General features: G+C 39.9%; 1 protein-coding gene across 1 annotated transcript; it reads left to right on the top strand.

Moving 5' to 3' along the window:
* Positions 1 to 6,408: 6,408 nt before the first annotated feature.
* LOC310774097 (protein S100-A11-like) lies at positions 6,409 to 9,991 on the top strand (the record flags this gene model as incomplete). The annotated part of the gene is made up of 2 exons (XM_083634162.1): positions 6,409 to 6,537; positions 9,857 to 9,991. The coding sequence occupies 2 exons, from the start codon at positions 6,409 to 6,411 to the stop codon at positions 9,989 to 9,991; spliced, it is 264 nt and encodes an 87-aa protein (XP_083490288.1).
* Between the last annotated feature and the right edge of the window lie 6,250 nt (positions 9,992 to 16,241).

The raw sequence follows: 16,241 nt of genomic DNA, 5'->3' as shown, positions 1-16,241 counted from the left end.
CTATTGGATATTAATAATACAACAACTGAACAATAATCTTACCGGTTTTTGCTGCCTTGGAAAGAAAGTGGAATGTGTATGAAAAATGCTGAATAAGTGCTGAGAGATATTTATCCCAGCTCGGTAACACTTTACAATAACGTACACAAATACTGTAGTAGTTACTAGTAAACTAATCGTTAACTAATAGTTAATGAGTAGCTAAGGAATAATTTGTCATTAGTCAATCACTAGTTAATCATAGTTAATGAGTAGGTAGTCATTAGTTAATGACACATTTCTAAGTTCCTGAGTAGAGTAGTTAATCAATACTTAATGATTACTAAATGTCAGCTCGTGAATATAATAGTTAATCATTAGTTACTGATTAGTCGGTCAGTTCCATGAGTAGAGTAGTTAATCATTTGTTAATGATTAATAAATGTCAATGCATGAATATATTAGTTAATCATTAGTTAAGGTCACATTGTGAGTATAGTAGTTAATCATTAGTTCATGATTAGTTGTTAGTTCCTTAGTAGAGTAATTACTCATTAGTTAATGGTTAGTCAATGGTCAGTTTGTGAGTATATAGTTAATTGTTAGTTACTCATTACTTAATTATTACCTGTCCATTAGGCACTCTTTTTGTGTACCCTATTGTAAAGTGGTGCATCATACTCAGTAGTTTATGAGTACTGAATCATTACCTGTCCATTTGTTACTCTTTTTGCATACCCTAATATAAAGTACAATATATCCTTATCAAATACACACTCACTCCAGGTGAGATTTGAATCCTGAACCCCAAGATTGTTAAATTGTAAGACTGGTTCTCTTTTCTACCATCTGAGCTAACCAGCCTGTTATTTGGTAGAGCCATACTAGAGGTCTGTAGAGTCAGAGACTAAGTATTATGTTCTATCCACATACTACTTTCTGTTCAAGTACTTATAGTTTTTAAGATATATTCCACCCAAATACTACCTTCTCTCCAAATACTTATAGTTTTAAAGGTATATTCCATCCAAATACTACTTCATGTCCAAGTACTTAGGTATGTTTCAGCCAAATACTACTTATGTCTAAGTACTACAGAAAGTAGTATTTGGGTGGAATATACCTTCAAAACTATAATACTTGGTCTCCGGCTCTACATATCGATAGTATGGCTCTAGCAAGCAACAGGCTGGTTAGCTCAGATGGTAGAGAACCAGACTTACAATGTAACAATCTTGGGGCTGAGGTTTCAAATCTCACCTGGAGCGAGTGTTTATTTGATAAGGATATATTTCACTTTATATTAGGCTACACAAAAAGAGTAACAAATGGACAGGTAATGGTTCAGTACTCATAAACTACTGAGTATGATGCACCACTTTACAATAGGGTACACAAAAAGACTAACTAATAGACAGATAATAATTCAGTATTCATAAACTACTGAGTATGATGCACCACTTTACAATGCTGAATGAATGTTCTGATTATGGTGTAAAATGTGATGTGAAATATAATGCTAAAAAGAGTGTCATCATGATCTGTAGAACAAGAGAGGACAAGGACATTTATTTTCCTTCATTCTATCTGTCAGGTCAGGTTCTGACAGTGTGTGATAGAACAAAGTATTTGGGTCACATCATTACTGACCAACTGAGTGATGATGATGACCTATACAGGCAGAGGCGTATGCTGTATGCTCAAGCCAACATGTTGAGGAAGAAGTTCTACTTTTGTTCTAATGATGTCAAGATAAACTTGTTCAGAGCTTACTGCACTCCTCTGTATACTGCCCCCTTGTGGGTAAAATATAAGCAGACAAGCATTAAAAAGCTGCAGGTTGCTTATAATGATTGTATGAGGGTTCTACTTAGAAAACCCAGATGGTCGAGTGCCAGTCAATTGTTTTGTGAAGTAGGAGTGTGCACTTTTCATGCTCTTCTGAGAAATCTGACGTTAAAGTTTATTTGTCGTTTGAATGTATCTCATAATTTGATTATCATGCTGCTGACTCAACCCAGTTTCAGTAGTGTGAAATACCAATCGTGCATTTGGAAACACTGGTATAGTGCCTTACTCTAGTGTTCTGATTGTTTTGTTTTTTTTGTTTTAAATGTAGTGTTTTTTGCTTGTGTGTCTTCTTATTGGACCTTATGTGTCTGTCAATAAAGAGTTGATGAATAGGGTACACAAAAAGAGTACCTAATGGACAGGTAATAATTAAGTAATGAGTAACTAACAATTAACTATATACTCACAAACTGACCATTGACTACCATTAACTAATGAGTAATTACTAAGGAACTAACAACTAATCATGAACTAATGATTAACTACTATACTCACAATGTGACCTTAACTAATGATTAACTAATGATTAACTAATATATTCACGCACTGACATTTATTAATCATTAACGAACGATTAACTACTCTACTCATGGAACTGACCGACTAATCAGTAACTAATGATTAACTACTATATTCACGAGCTGAAATTTAGTAATCATTAAGTATTGATTAACTACTCTACTCAGGAACTTAGATACTAATCATTAACTAATGACTACCTACTCATTACCTATGATTAACTAGTGATTGACTAATGACAAATTATTCCTTAGCTACTCATTAACTAACTATTAGTTAATGATTAGTTTACTAGTAACTACTACAGTATTTGTGTACGTTATTGTGAAGTGTTACCCACAGCTCTGACTCAAGGAAATCAAATCCATCCGAAAACCAATCAAAAACCACAGGGGCGGATTTGACCATAACACTGGCTAAGGTACATTATGAAGTCTGGTCTTTCTGGCCTGGCCCAATGGGTGTGTTGGAAGGTTGTAACAATCTTTGTGAGAATGAAAAGTTGTATAGCCTCCACTCTTTTTCCAGGTGTCTGTCTACTATACATCAAATTATATTGATGATGACTTCTCTCCAACTGTGGATGAAATGTGCACACGTGACCAAACAGAGTGCAGTCCTTAGAAATACACAAGGTCCATGTCAGAAGGTTCAGCACCCAGGCCATGAGCAGGTATGTCAAAAGCATCTCACACTCAATGACATGTGTAGCTTTTTTACAATAAAAGGCCCTTAAGTAACCAGAGGTCAAATGCAGCATCCAATCTTGGTTTCACTGTTTGGAGGCAGCCTGAGGGAACTGTCTCTTAGCTGGAACATCACAACATCACACCTGGGATCTAGACTCTGGAGATGACCGGGACTCAGCTAAGCAATGCCTCATTCTGTGCTACAGGGAGAGGCACTGTGTGGAACCTGGCATCCCTCCTACTGCCTGACTCAGATCAACACTGACCAGGAATCACATAGTCCAGGTCATTCCCATCTTTAGACCATTCCAGAAATAAATGGTTGACCTGTAATTAAGGCCAAACGAACACATCTCGGGATAGAGGAGGAAGAGCTGTTGAACGGAGAGGAGGTTTGCCACGATGCCTTTGTGTCGTTAAGCACTCGTGATAAGGCTTGGATGTTGGGAGAGATGGCCCCTGGGCTGGAGCTGAAACTGAGGTGAGATTGTTGGAGTCCAGGTGGCCAGTGAGATCTCAAAGAAAAGTCAGTATTTATAGAAATAAAAGTGATGAGAATCACTTTTATTTCTATAAATACTGCCACCTGGATTTGATTCCCACTGGAAAAAGCTAAATATTGTGAGCCAATTAAAACTGTTGTTCGGCAGCTTCAGTGGTGATATCAATTGAGCTCAGCTGAGCTCAGGTAAAATCGAGTAAACACAGATTCTGCCTGTGAATGCTCCACACTGTGGAGTCTACAGTATTTGCTAACAGAATCATGAAGTAATTTGTACTGATTTTGGGCCAATATGTCCCAACCACCAAGAAATTATCCAAAAATTGAGTTTGTATTTTTAGACGTGGAAGTACTGGCTATGCCCTGAAAGGCTGACAACATGGTTTTCAGCCAGTTGAACACAGCACACTAGTCAAGAAGAGGCCCATGCAAGCGCAACATCTCATTTAAAAGTATAAAAAAGGAAAGAGATCTGAAAGGAATGGAGGAATAGAGGAGGGAAACGGCAGTAAGTAAGAGAAGAGTTGGGGATGAGAGTAGTAGACTTTTACACTTTGGACTGTCTCTCTGTCTCTCAGTTACTGGGCTAACAATTCAGCCAGGCCAGTAGACATGTTCTTCTACTCTAGTGAGTTATTGTCCAAAGTCCTCAAGCCACAACGACACAAAAACAGGTTGTGATCTACTGCAGACTGGCTAAATTGGCTAGGGGGCGGGGGTAACAGTGAACAACAGACCATCTGGGACCTGCAATCAATGGATACAGCTAGTCTCTTCACAGCAGCAGGATAAAGTAGATTTCATCCTTCCATCCTGTCACAATGAAATGAAAAAATAATTGTTCACATTGTCAGCAAATTACCTATATCATAATGTACACTTATTTTACAATAAATGGCAAACAAAATATAATTAGAAAAACAAATAGAGTCCGCACACTGGATTTTACAGGCTCCTGGTCAATTTATTTACGTTTCGATCCCAAGGATCTTCGTCAGAATGACCAGCACCAGAATGTCCAGCACCTGACTTCTCGTAGATGTGCATGCTCTCCTGTTTTTTCATTAAACAAAATATAATTCTCATAAAGTTCTAACAGAATTACATTGCGTTTTTTTTTAAATAGATACATCTGTAGATCAACCAGGCCTATAGTTTCTTGTATGTTTAAGAAAAGCTGAATCTTTGTGTTTTTTGAGGAATTTGAGTGAACCTAAACTCTGTTTACTTTTGAACATGAAAAAGCTTCTAGTTGAAAATGTATCCATTATCATGGCTAAATGTATCCATTATCATGGCTAAATGTTGTAGACGTGAGAGGGCTGAATCAAGGAAGTTAAGGATTATGAATTACATTTCAAAATATGGACAGAAACTGTTTACACACACACACATGGACAGCTAAGCTTCATTCATAAGACAAAGTAGTATGATCAGCCATAAACTAGTAACATACCCCCATGGAAAGAAGACAACTCAACTATTTTCATACGACTGTGGATTACATTATGATTTCTCAATCCTCTCTGTAAGCCATTTATTTCACATTAGTATGACATTCTCCTCCCTCAATGACGACCAGGGGAATGAAGGCAGAAGTGTAGACTGCTGTATGCTGCAGGCATACAGGGATATAGAGCTGTGTGTGTGTGTGTGTGTGTGTGTGTGTGTGTGTGTGTGTGTGTGGTGGTGTGTGTGTGTGTGTGTGTGTGTGTGTGTGTGTGTGTGTGTGTGTGTGTGTGTGTGTGTGTGTGTGTGTGTGTGTGTGTGTGTGTGTAGACTGCTGTAGCAGGCATACAGGGATATGGAGCTGTGTGTGTGTGTGTGTGTGTGTGTGTGTGTGTGTGTGTGTGTGTGTGTGTGTGTGTGTGTGTGTGTGTGTGTGTGTGTGTAGACTGCTGTAGCAGGCATACAGGGATATGGAGCTGTGTGTATGGTGTGTGGGTGTGTGTGTGTGTGTATGGTGTGTGTGTGGGTGGGTGTGTAGGTGCCTGTGTCATTGTTATATAGCTGAGATAAGAAGGCTAGGTGTGTGGGGGTATTAGGAAGCCATTGTGCTTGCTAGCAGCAACTGCCTCTATTATGCTGATTGTGCACATGCTAGCTTTAAATCATGTGACTTTCATGAGGTGAAACCAAAGCAAACTCAGTCCCTTATTCTAAAATGTAAGATACAAGTACAATGATAAAGTTTGTTTTTGCAGCATTTACAGTATAATGATGAGTGCAGCACAGTGGTTTACACTGTCGCTTCACAGTAAGAATTCGGTCCAATGGTGCAAATATCAGTCTGGGTATGGAAAAAGAATGAATGAGATTAAATGAGCAAAACATTAAACTATGTGCTCACACACTGTAACACTTTTAACCATGCTAACCCAGATGTCCTGCAAATAGGTGATTCACCCAGTGATCAGTAACCCCTGCAAAGTTACATGCATAAGTTCCATTTGGGAATGCAATCACGTCATGGAAAAGAACAGTGCTTTGCATCCTAGCAGTGTTTGGGTAATATGGCTTACACTGTTACTGATTGCAGTGAACAGTGGGCAGGAAACACTCTCTAAATATATAAGAAATAAATGAATGAGTAACCCTTTTTTCACTATGAGGGGTAGAAAAGGGGCAGGAAGGCTCGCACACTCACAACTTACTCACTTCTTTGACATTACTGAGTTGGTGAGTCTCTGTCTCTATCACTATATTGCTTTAATCCTGATCATTATTTCCAGTTAACACAGTTGGAGAGATGGCAAACAGCAGCAGCATTATTCAATAAGTGGCATAGGTGAAAGCACATTTAAAAGTATTTCTCATTTTTACTTTACCCTAATCCTAGTTCCTTTAGTGTTGGTGTTTTGGCTTGTGATGGAGTCTGCCATTGGTGTGCTGGTGTCCCAGTTCAAGGCGTTCGCTGGGAGCGATGGTTCCGCCGACACACTGAGCAGAGAAGAGTTCCAGAGACTGGTAGCAGCACAGCTCACTAACTTTGTCAAGGTAAGAGTTAAGTTTAAGTTAGTTTAACAATCAGTAATACCACAGCGATAATTATATACCGGTACAGTATATATATATATATTTCTTTTTTAATTAGGCTAACTATCTAATGATGTGATGTCACCAGTGATGTCATCAGTGATGATGTCAAAAGTAATAAGGGCACACGCACACGCACACGCACACACACACACACACACACACACTGATGAGGCGCACACACACACACAGGGTCGCGGGAAGTAGGGATGCTGCAGGTGCTGCAGCACCCCCTAGATTTTTTCAATTTTTTTCAATTTTTTTTTTACAAATGTAATTACAAATATTTTGCAGTGCACTATGTTCCTTTCTTGTTTAAGAATGTTTCGGGAAATGAAAATGTAGCCTATTTAAATAGAATTATCAACAATAACAATCAAGGAAGTTACATGCTTGTAGGCTATAAGAAGAAGAAGTGCGCATGCACGCACATGTTGTGTTGAACCAACCAACAACCAATACGAATTGTTTAATCTGGGATTGGCACCCCATCTTGGCTCTCTCGTGAGGGAGAAATCCACAAACGCTACGGATTAGCCTCCTGAAAATCTGCGCAAAGATCGGCGCGGCCTGGGGTCCTTCAGGCTAGAGCGAGGTGCTCGACGCAGGTAAATGACGTGCAGCGCACAGGCCCTCTTGAGGCGTCCTTGAGGCATCCTCTCAGCCTCTGGATTGCCTTTGCCACGGGAGGGTCTGGTGAGACGAAGGAGGAGCACGGCCGGGAGTAACCCACAGAGCCTAGATCCTCCATGCACCGAAGGGCCAATACTGCGGCGTAGCACTAGCTCTATTGCAGCGGATTGGGCGTTCTCGCTTACCCCTCCCGCGGGCAACGTTGCAGACAGAGTAGTAAGGCTGATCCGTGAGCGGCTTCTGGGACGCGAGTCGGGGTCTTAATTGGCCTCGGCTGGGTCTACTGGGCGAGGGTGTATGATGTTGACAGACCCGAAACACCTTACGACCCCAGATAACATCACTGATGACGCGTCCCAGCGCATGCGGCAGTAGTGTATTTGAGAATCTGGCAATAAAGAAATGTGAACTTGACATGCTATTTTAATAGCCTACTCAAAAATGCACCTCCCACTATACAGCAAAGAGAGGAGTCAATGTTTCTTGATATATGCCATTCAGATCAGAATAATTAGTCTAGTCATTAAGTTAGCTGATAATATTTCTATCATGTTAAGTCTGTGTCATGTTAACTGGTGTATTCAGAGCAAATAGGGAGCATTATCATCATGCTATATATATCCCTCTTTGCTCTGAATGAGTGAGAAAAGGAGGAAATACTGAATAATTACATCACAACAGTATCCTAATGTGAATTTAAAATGAGATATTCCTCTAAATATGGCAAAAAAATGTAAAAAAAAAAACGCATTTTTTTTTTGGTGCCTTCCTCCCAGCACCCCCTGCTTAAAGTGACTTCCAGCGGCCCTGCACACACACACACACACACACACACACGAGGCATTGTGACATCACTGATGCAATAACAGAGCAACACGCACCCGCACGCGGACACACGGAAGCATTGTGACAAGACAAGACTGATCAGTGATATCACAGGGGGGCGCGCACACACACACACACACACACACACACACACACACACACACACACACACTGATTATGTGGCGCACACACACACACACACACACACACACACACACACACACACACACACACACACACACACACACACACACACACACACACACACACACACGGAGGCATTGTGACATCACTGATGCAATAACAGAGCAACACGCACCCGCACGCGGACGCCAATAGGGCAGGCGAGGCCGAGCTATGGGCTGTTCGCGCAGCTCATGTGAGCCAGCAGCAGCCTGTTGCACCAGCTGAACGTAAATTCTGTCTTAAGTTAGGGTGTAAAGTCCACACTAACTGCTACGTTCAAACTAGTTAGTTTGACACTAAAGTTGTGTCTTTGTTGAGTTGAACCACGGTAAGATACATCTTAACTAGTAGTCCTTAAACCTCACACTAGCCAAAATAGTGTCGCAGAAAATGACGTGTACAGTATCTGTGACCAATCAGTGAAAAGCACGGTGGAAACGGTGTTTATTTACCGTTGTTTAAGTAAGTGGAGTGAAAACAGGACATGTTGCCCCCCGCAAATTAGTGCTTTCATATTTCATCAACACTAACCAAATGAGAACGTTATTGAGTAACGTTCGTTTAGGTTCATATTACTGTTAACGTTTATCTGTGAGCTCTTCATCAGTATTGTAGGCTAATTTACCACCATCCTGCCTCGCTAAATTGTTGCGGTTATTTTAATTTGTATGCAGTGCTGCAGCTTGTGGGAAACAAAAGCGTGAGTCATAAATATCAAAGGGTGTAATAATTTATCACGGAGAACACGTTACCGACGCAAAACAACGATGCGCCACGGTGCCAACTGCTATTTTACGGAGGACTTTACACCTAAGACGTAGGTGTAAATTTTAAGTTCTAACTTATGCCTACGTTGTAACTATTTCACTTGGTGCAACCCAAATATTTTTAGTAGTGCTAAACTCGGACTTAGTGAGACTTTACGTTCAAACTAGCTTACGTTTCAACTTACGCACAGCTGGTGCAACCCACTGCAGGAGTTTCCCACAGAGACGCAGCTTGTTTTTGTCTGTGATCAGCGAGCTGCGTTATCACTGGACAGGCGACCTGTCAGTCATGGTCAAAACATAGTCTTTTTTTTATCATCTATTTAGGTGAGTTCTATAAAAATTCACTCCTGTAGGCCTACAGGTGTCATGAAAGGTGAAATTAGCCAACGACCAAAACCTTTTTTGAACCAGGCTGTAAACATGTTCATTTCTCCTGTAGGCATTTTAACATGGAGGTGGAATGACTCCGTTTTGCAGGCAGCTTCAAGCGGCCATTCGAGGAACTGCAGTTTCTGGCACTTCCACTGCACATTGGCCTCACTCTTGTGGCCGATATGAGTATTACAACAAACCGAAAAAAGTGCCTGACTTTTTTTTTACCTGTTTTCACAGGTGAAAAAAGTAACTTCGAAAGATGATTTAGGCTACCTGTTCTTAACTGGTATGGCAGCTAGGTGTCAGCTAGCCTCTGCCTTGTCTCCTCCCCTCTTACCCTGCATTGAACTGCTAAACTAGCAATAGGGTCTAGTTGGTCTGCCTGTCAGTGCTGATGATTTGAGGAGTTGAGGGAAAGCAAGAAATACAAAACAGCACAGAGATACACTCCCATGTAGACGTATGTAACACTTTATTGAATGTTCCTGTAGAATGCTGGTGACACTGCTGTCATTGACCAACTCATGAGTTCATTGGACAGCAACAGCGATGGGGAGCTCACCTTTCTGGAGTTCTGGCAGCTGATTGGACGCCTGGCTAGCCAGCAAGGGGGATTCAGCCAATAGAGCGCCTTCAGATCCTCTGTTGCAACCCTGTGTGTTTAGTGACTTGTCGGTGTGGCATTCAGTTTGAAACAATGGGAGGAGGTTAGCAAGATGGAGATGGCATAATCCTCTGTTAACACTGCATGTGATTCTTGTATTTAAATCTGCACTTTCATAAATCCCATCCTTTACTTGCTTCCACTATTACAACTCCCAGCTTGGTAACAGTCTCCACAAAATACACTTATTGCACCAAACCTGCCATAGGAAAACGGATCCTGTTTCACAACACACACACACACACACACACACACACACACACACACACACACACACACACACACACACACACACACACACACACACACACACACACACACACACACACACACACACACACACAAACCCTCTCTCTCACGCAGGCTGACTCACTCACACACACACACACACACACACACACACACACACACACACACACACACACACACACACACACACACACACACACACGGCTGCTTGTGCTTAGGCTACAGGACTGTTGCATGGGACTGGGAATGCATTGTCTGTGAAAACTGAGAATGTGTGTGTAAGCAGAATGTATTCTTGGCTTCGTGGTTTGTCTAATTTTTAGAAAATGGGGCCTGTTGGAGAAAAATATAAGTTCCATGCCATTTCCTAATCAATATTTCCTAATCAATAAGCTATAGGCCTATTTGCATAATTATGCTATAAGTTCCATTCCATTTGACACATAGACTCACACTGACATCTCACCCAGCCCCATAGAGAGGATTTCTCCTCTTTGCTGAAACCTTGGGCAGTGCATCGTGTCCAATAACAACTGATAACAGTTTCCCTGTCAGACTCAAGTGGACGCACACACATTTCCAAGGTTCATCCACCTCCTCTCTGCCTTTTCCTCCTCTCTGCTCTGCCTACCTTTGCCTATAAAGCATATGTTCACTGTCGGCCATGGGCTGAATAATTGACTCTGTATGACATATCAGAATGTGTACATTGAGATTCATGCCCTCTGTCAATATGCATATTGCAGAGAATGTAAGCTATTAAATATACTTTTTATGTTAAACAGTCCTGGACTCAAGGCTCAAATAATTTGGTATTAGATAAGCTGTGATATACATTTACATATACATTTTAGCGGAAAGAATAGATTTTATTCTCTATCAATTGGCGTGTCACGAACAGGATATCTACGAGAGCGGGTAAGTCTGAATTAATTTCATAATTCATTACTGAAGCTGTCGTCTGATATCTAAAAGAATCTGAAATGTTTGCATATTGTGGGTGTGTCAAAATGACATTGTATATAACTGTAAATATGTATGGTTTATATAATAACCTAAGTTAGTATCTTGTGGGTTTCTTGAGACAAGGGGGGACACCTCAATGTAAATAACTGTAAATATACCTCAGGACCATTAAAAACTCTCTTGACAGGCTGTATTTGGCAGTGACCTGGATGGTTCAGTGGTAGCTGCAGAGCAAGAGAGCCTGAGAAGCGTTATCACATATTGCCCTAAAGAGCCAGAAGGCTGCCTAGCAGCGACTATTATAGTCCAGTGGGAAACTGCGGTGATTCTAGGCATATGCTTGATACGGTCTTTAAGAACCACACGACATACTAAATAAAACCAAAAGATCTCCCCATAACATACCACTCACTCGAGGGGTGTGTGTAGCCCCATGAAGCAATCATAGTTGTCTAACCAATATGGTTGAGATGTTTTTGAAATACCTACAATGTGTAACAAGCATGTAACAAACAAACAAACAAAAAGAAGCAGCTATTTCATTGTAAAACAAAACAATTTCTTAAGAAGCCTATTAAAGGAGTTGAACAGGAGGTTTGCAAAAAGTGTATTTTAGCCAATCCCAAAATACAGAATCAATTGTCGATTGAACAAATTGATCTGTCACCAAGTTTGTAAATTCCAGATACCCCACACACGGACGGAACTGGTCAACAGGAGAACAACCGTCCCTCTGTCACCAGAGACCCCACATCGACTAAAAGGTAAAGTGTTGAAAATTACTTTACACACACGGACACTATCAGAGATCACAAGTAAGTGATAAACAAAATACGTAGTTCTCTCTTTTAGTTCTCTCTCTCTCTAAAATACAGGTTTATTACTTTAGGTCAGTTTACTTCCAGAGTTTTGCCTTCACCTGAGAGGTCAGTTTACCTCCAGAGTTTTGAGTTCACCTGAGATGTGTGTTTTACCTCCAGAGTTTTGAGTTGACCTGAGATGTGTGTTTTACCTCCAGAGTTTTGAGTTCACCTGAGATGTGTGTTTTACCTCCAGAGTTTTGAGTTGACCTGAGATGTGTGTTTACCTCCAGAGTTTTTCCTGAGAGGTCAGTTTACCTAATCAGTGCTTTGCCTTCTACTAGAGAGAGAGAGAGAGAGAGAGAGAGAGAGACACGCAACAAATAGATAAGACATTAGGCCTGCTCAATTGTCTTTTTCATACTGTAAGGAAGCCATCTGTTTGCTCTCTGAGAATGGACACTGAAAAAGGGCCTTGTAGAAGGCCAGAATGTCAAGGAGCCAGAGAGACAATTAGACAGCTTGGGATTGTTATCAAACAATATGAGAGAGATAAGCATTTGACTGGGCCCGTAAAATTAGACACCGCACCAGGTGTACCCCAAAAGCATAAACGTCGTAGCGATAGATGCCGTGCATGTGGGAAACGTGGACACTGGGCTTACGAGTGTCGAAACAAGCCCCAGGTTCAATTCCCAGCCTTTGAGCAAACAACAGTGAGCCAGCCACCGCCTTTTCTGGTTGGAGAGATCGGCCCTGAGTCACAGGTTTAAAACCCCACAGTATTATTCATTATGAAATTGAATGTCGAAACAAGCCCCAGGTTCAATCCCCAAAACTTTGAGCACACAGATGCTGTGATCAGATCAACATGGGTAGAAAAAAAAATGTTTTGGAATATAACAGGCTGAAAGAATTTGTTTATCTTCCCTCAGAACAACTTAGCCAAAACATTAGCCTAGCGAAAACAATTTGGAATACGACGCCAAGCTAGTCTATGGCGACACCTCCAGGCTGATTGTGTTAACACACCCTGAGAGAGCAAAGTGATTGAATGTTTTGTTTGTTATGAATCAATAGAGTGAAGTAAGCTCTGCATTATTTAAAGTGCAGTAAGCAAATTTGAATAGTAATAAATAGACTGTTGATTATTATTTTGAAAATAAATCCTAATAGAATGTGTTGTGTAGGATGAAGACTTCCTGTGTACGATAATCTGAATCTGAAGTATTTTCTTAAACAGAAAAATGCACATTTATCAACCACCAATTGGGTGGATGAGAAATCAAATTAAGTGGGCATACCAACATTTAACTTTTGGTATGTTTTCAACACATAAGCAAAATTTACACTTACCGTAAGTACGGGTGAGATGTTTTCAAAAGTATCTATAGATAAGACAATGACCTCGGAGGACAGACAGTCCTGAGTTTGCGTTTGGAGCATGTGAACAATGTTGGCCCTCACTGTTTTATCTAGTGGGGTCTTGCCATCCCCAAAATCACTCAAGTGAACTGCCTGGGGTCTAGCCCGCCCCCCCCATGTAAAGCCCTCACCAACAGCACTTTCTGGGGTCACCCTCCGCCCCATTGCACATTGCCACAAGTCCACAAGGTCAATTCATTGCCACTCTGTAAGCTGTGAATGCCCACTCAGGAGTCATCTTGTTTACGAGGTCCATTGCAAACAAATGATAAAGTAAACAATTGAATATGTACTCACAGAGTATCTCAAAACATTATCTGCCGTATGTACGTACTTGTTGTACTAATAACTTGTAATGAAGTTATTTTGTCTAAAATACAGGCACATTGTGAAATCTAATGTTTATAGTTACAGGTTGTACGTCACAGAAAACCTTCAACACCAGCACAAATCTGTACTTTGAGTACTGTGCTCCCTAGCCTAGTAAACTACTAGGGAGAGTACGTTTAACTGTGCTCACTAGAGTAAAGAAAATTCTTTCTATTTTCAATATTAAATAAAATTAAGTGTTTTAAAGTATCATTTTAAGAATAATCAGTTATATGATACTGTGATTATGTTTTAATGAATATGATTAATCAATGTTATGAATGTTTTGCATTTTAGAAAGTTTCAGTTCATTAGTCCAAACAAACCAATATTAAAGTAAACTAGAAATAGAATTTTATTCTAATAAAATAGTTCCCAAAAAGAAATTAAACCACTGCATGGAGATGGGCTATTAAATAGTTTTTAATAACAACAATTACAACAACAGCACCAGGAACAAACAAATAAATGAATGAACTAGAGTCATCACATGAATGATGAGAAAATATTGTTCCTGTTGTGAATACTTAAAGACATGATTCCTTTTAGAGGAAGGTCCGAAGGACTCAAGCGTTGAATAAAGTGAAACTGGAAAATATATATATACATACATGTATATAAGAAGTTTCTTTTACAGAAGTGTGATTTGGAACACACTGAATATTAAGTTCAATGCATTATATTATTATTAATTAGACTGTTTGCATTGAACCATATAGAGTTAAGATTAGTAGGCCCACTCCTATATATTATAGCAGCAGTGGTGATGTAATTTTGTCATTATATTACTAAAATCTGTTTTCTCTTTCCAATAGATAATGGAGATGCGGTGATATGAGCTGAGACTGCGCTGGACTGCATATTGATCAAAAATTCTGTGTTCTTTCAAGTGTTTAATGTTTCCTATGTTTTCAAAACCCCCCCTGCCCAGCCCTGGCCCACAATTAAGTACAGATACAAGCATTATATTGAATAGTGAACTTAAATTTTGTAATTATTATTGTTATTGATGAACATAACAATTGGGTGGATTGTTGGAGAAAAATATAAGTTCCATGCCATTTCCTAATCAATATTTCCTAATCAATAAGCTATAGGCCTATTTGCATAATTATGCTATAAGTTCCATTCCATTTGACACATAGACTCACACTGACATCTCACCCAGCCCCATAGAGAGGATTTCTCCTCTTTGCTGAAACCTTGGGCAGTGCATCGTGTCCAATAACAACTGATAACAGTTTCCCTGTCAGACTCAAGTGGACGCACACACATTTCCAAGGTTCATCCACCTCCTCTCTGCCTTTTCCTCCTCTCTGCTCTGCCTACCTTTGCCTATAAAGCATATGTTCACTGTCGGCCATGGGCTGAATAATTGACTCTGTATGACATATCAGAATGTGTACATTGAGATTCATGCCCTCTGTCAATATGCATATTGCAGAGAATGTAAGCTATTAAATATACTTTTTATGTTAAACAGTCCTGGACTCAAGGCTCAAATAATTTGGTATTAGATAAGCTGTGATATACATTTACATATACATTTTAGCGGAAAGAATAGATTTTATTCTCTATCAGGGCCCATGTGTTTTATCAGTCTGCAGGAGATAGATTTCCTAGAGCCATAATAGTGCTAAACCAAGCTTTGATGTTTAGGGAAATGATTTTGATATTTTTGTTCAGTCATAATTTTGATCAGTTTGATAAAATGTGAAACGTGTCTATGGTTGACTTGTTGAATTCTTTCCCTGTTTTTGCTTTGAGTTTAATCATTCTGACCTCCAATGGGCTACAAAATGGATTGAATTATACAGAATGTACACTTGAAATAAAAGACAACTAATATTGGTAACCCTTTATTTTACAGGTACCCTAGTTACATATGAACTATTTGTAATTACACATGAACACCAAATGTAATTACACAGTAATTACCAATAGTTCTAAATTATGTTCATATGTAGTTACATTGTAACAGACCTGTAAAATGGAGTGAGTCTGTTCAACTGTAGTTCATTATGTAGTTACATTGTAACATACCTGTAAAGTGGAGTGAGTCTGTTCAACTGTAGTTCATATGTAGTTACATGGTACCGGACCTGTAAAGTGGAGTGAGTCTGTTCAACTGTAGTTCATTATGTAGTTACATTGTAACAGACCTGTAAAGTGGAGTGAGTCTGTTCAACTGTAGTTCATATGTAGTTACATTGTAACAGACCTGTAAAGTGGAGTGAGACCGTTCAACTGTAGTTCATATGTAGTTACATGGTACCAGACCTGTAAAGTGGAGTGAGTCTGTTCAACTGTAGTTCATATGTAGTTACATCAGGGGTGGGCAACTATTTTTCATGGGGGGCCACATGAGAAACCCAGATTGTTGCCGGGGGCCGAACAAATATT

Source organism: Poromitra crassiceps, assembly GCF_964638095.1.
Source record: "Poromitra crassiceps genome assembly, chromosome: 1".
NCBI classification, from domain to species: domain Eukaryota; kingdom Metazoa; phylum Chordata; class Actinopteri; order Beryciformes; family Melamphaidae; genus Poromitra; species Poromitra crassiceps.
Note: the sequence above shows the minus strand (reverse complement) of the source record. Positions and strands in the feature narration are given on the sequence as shown.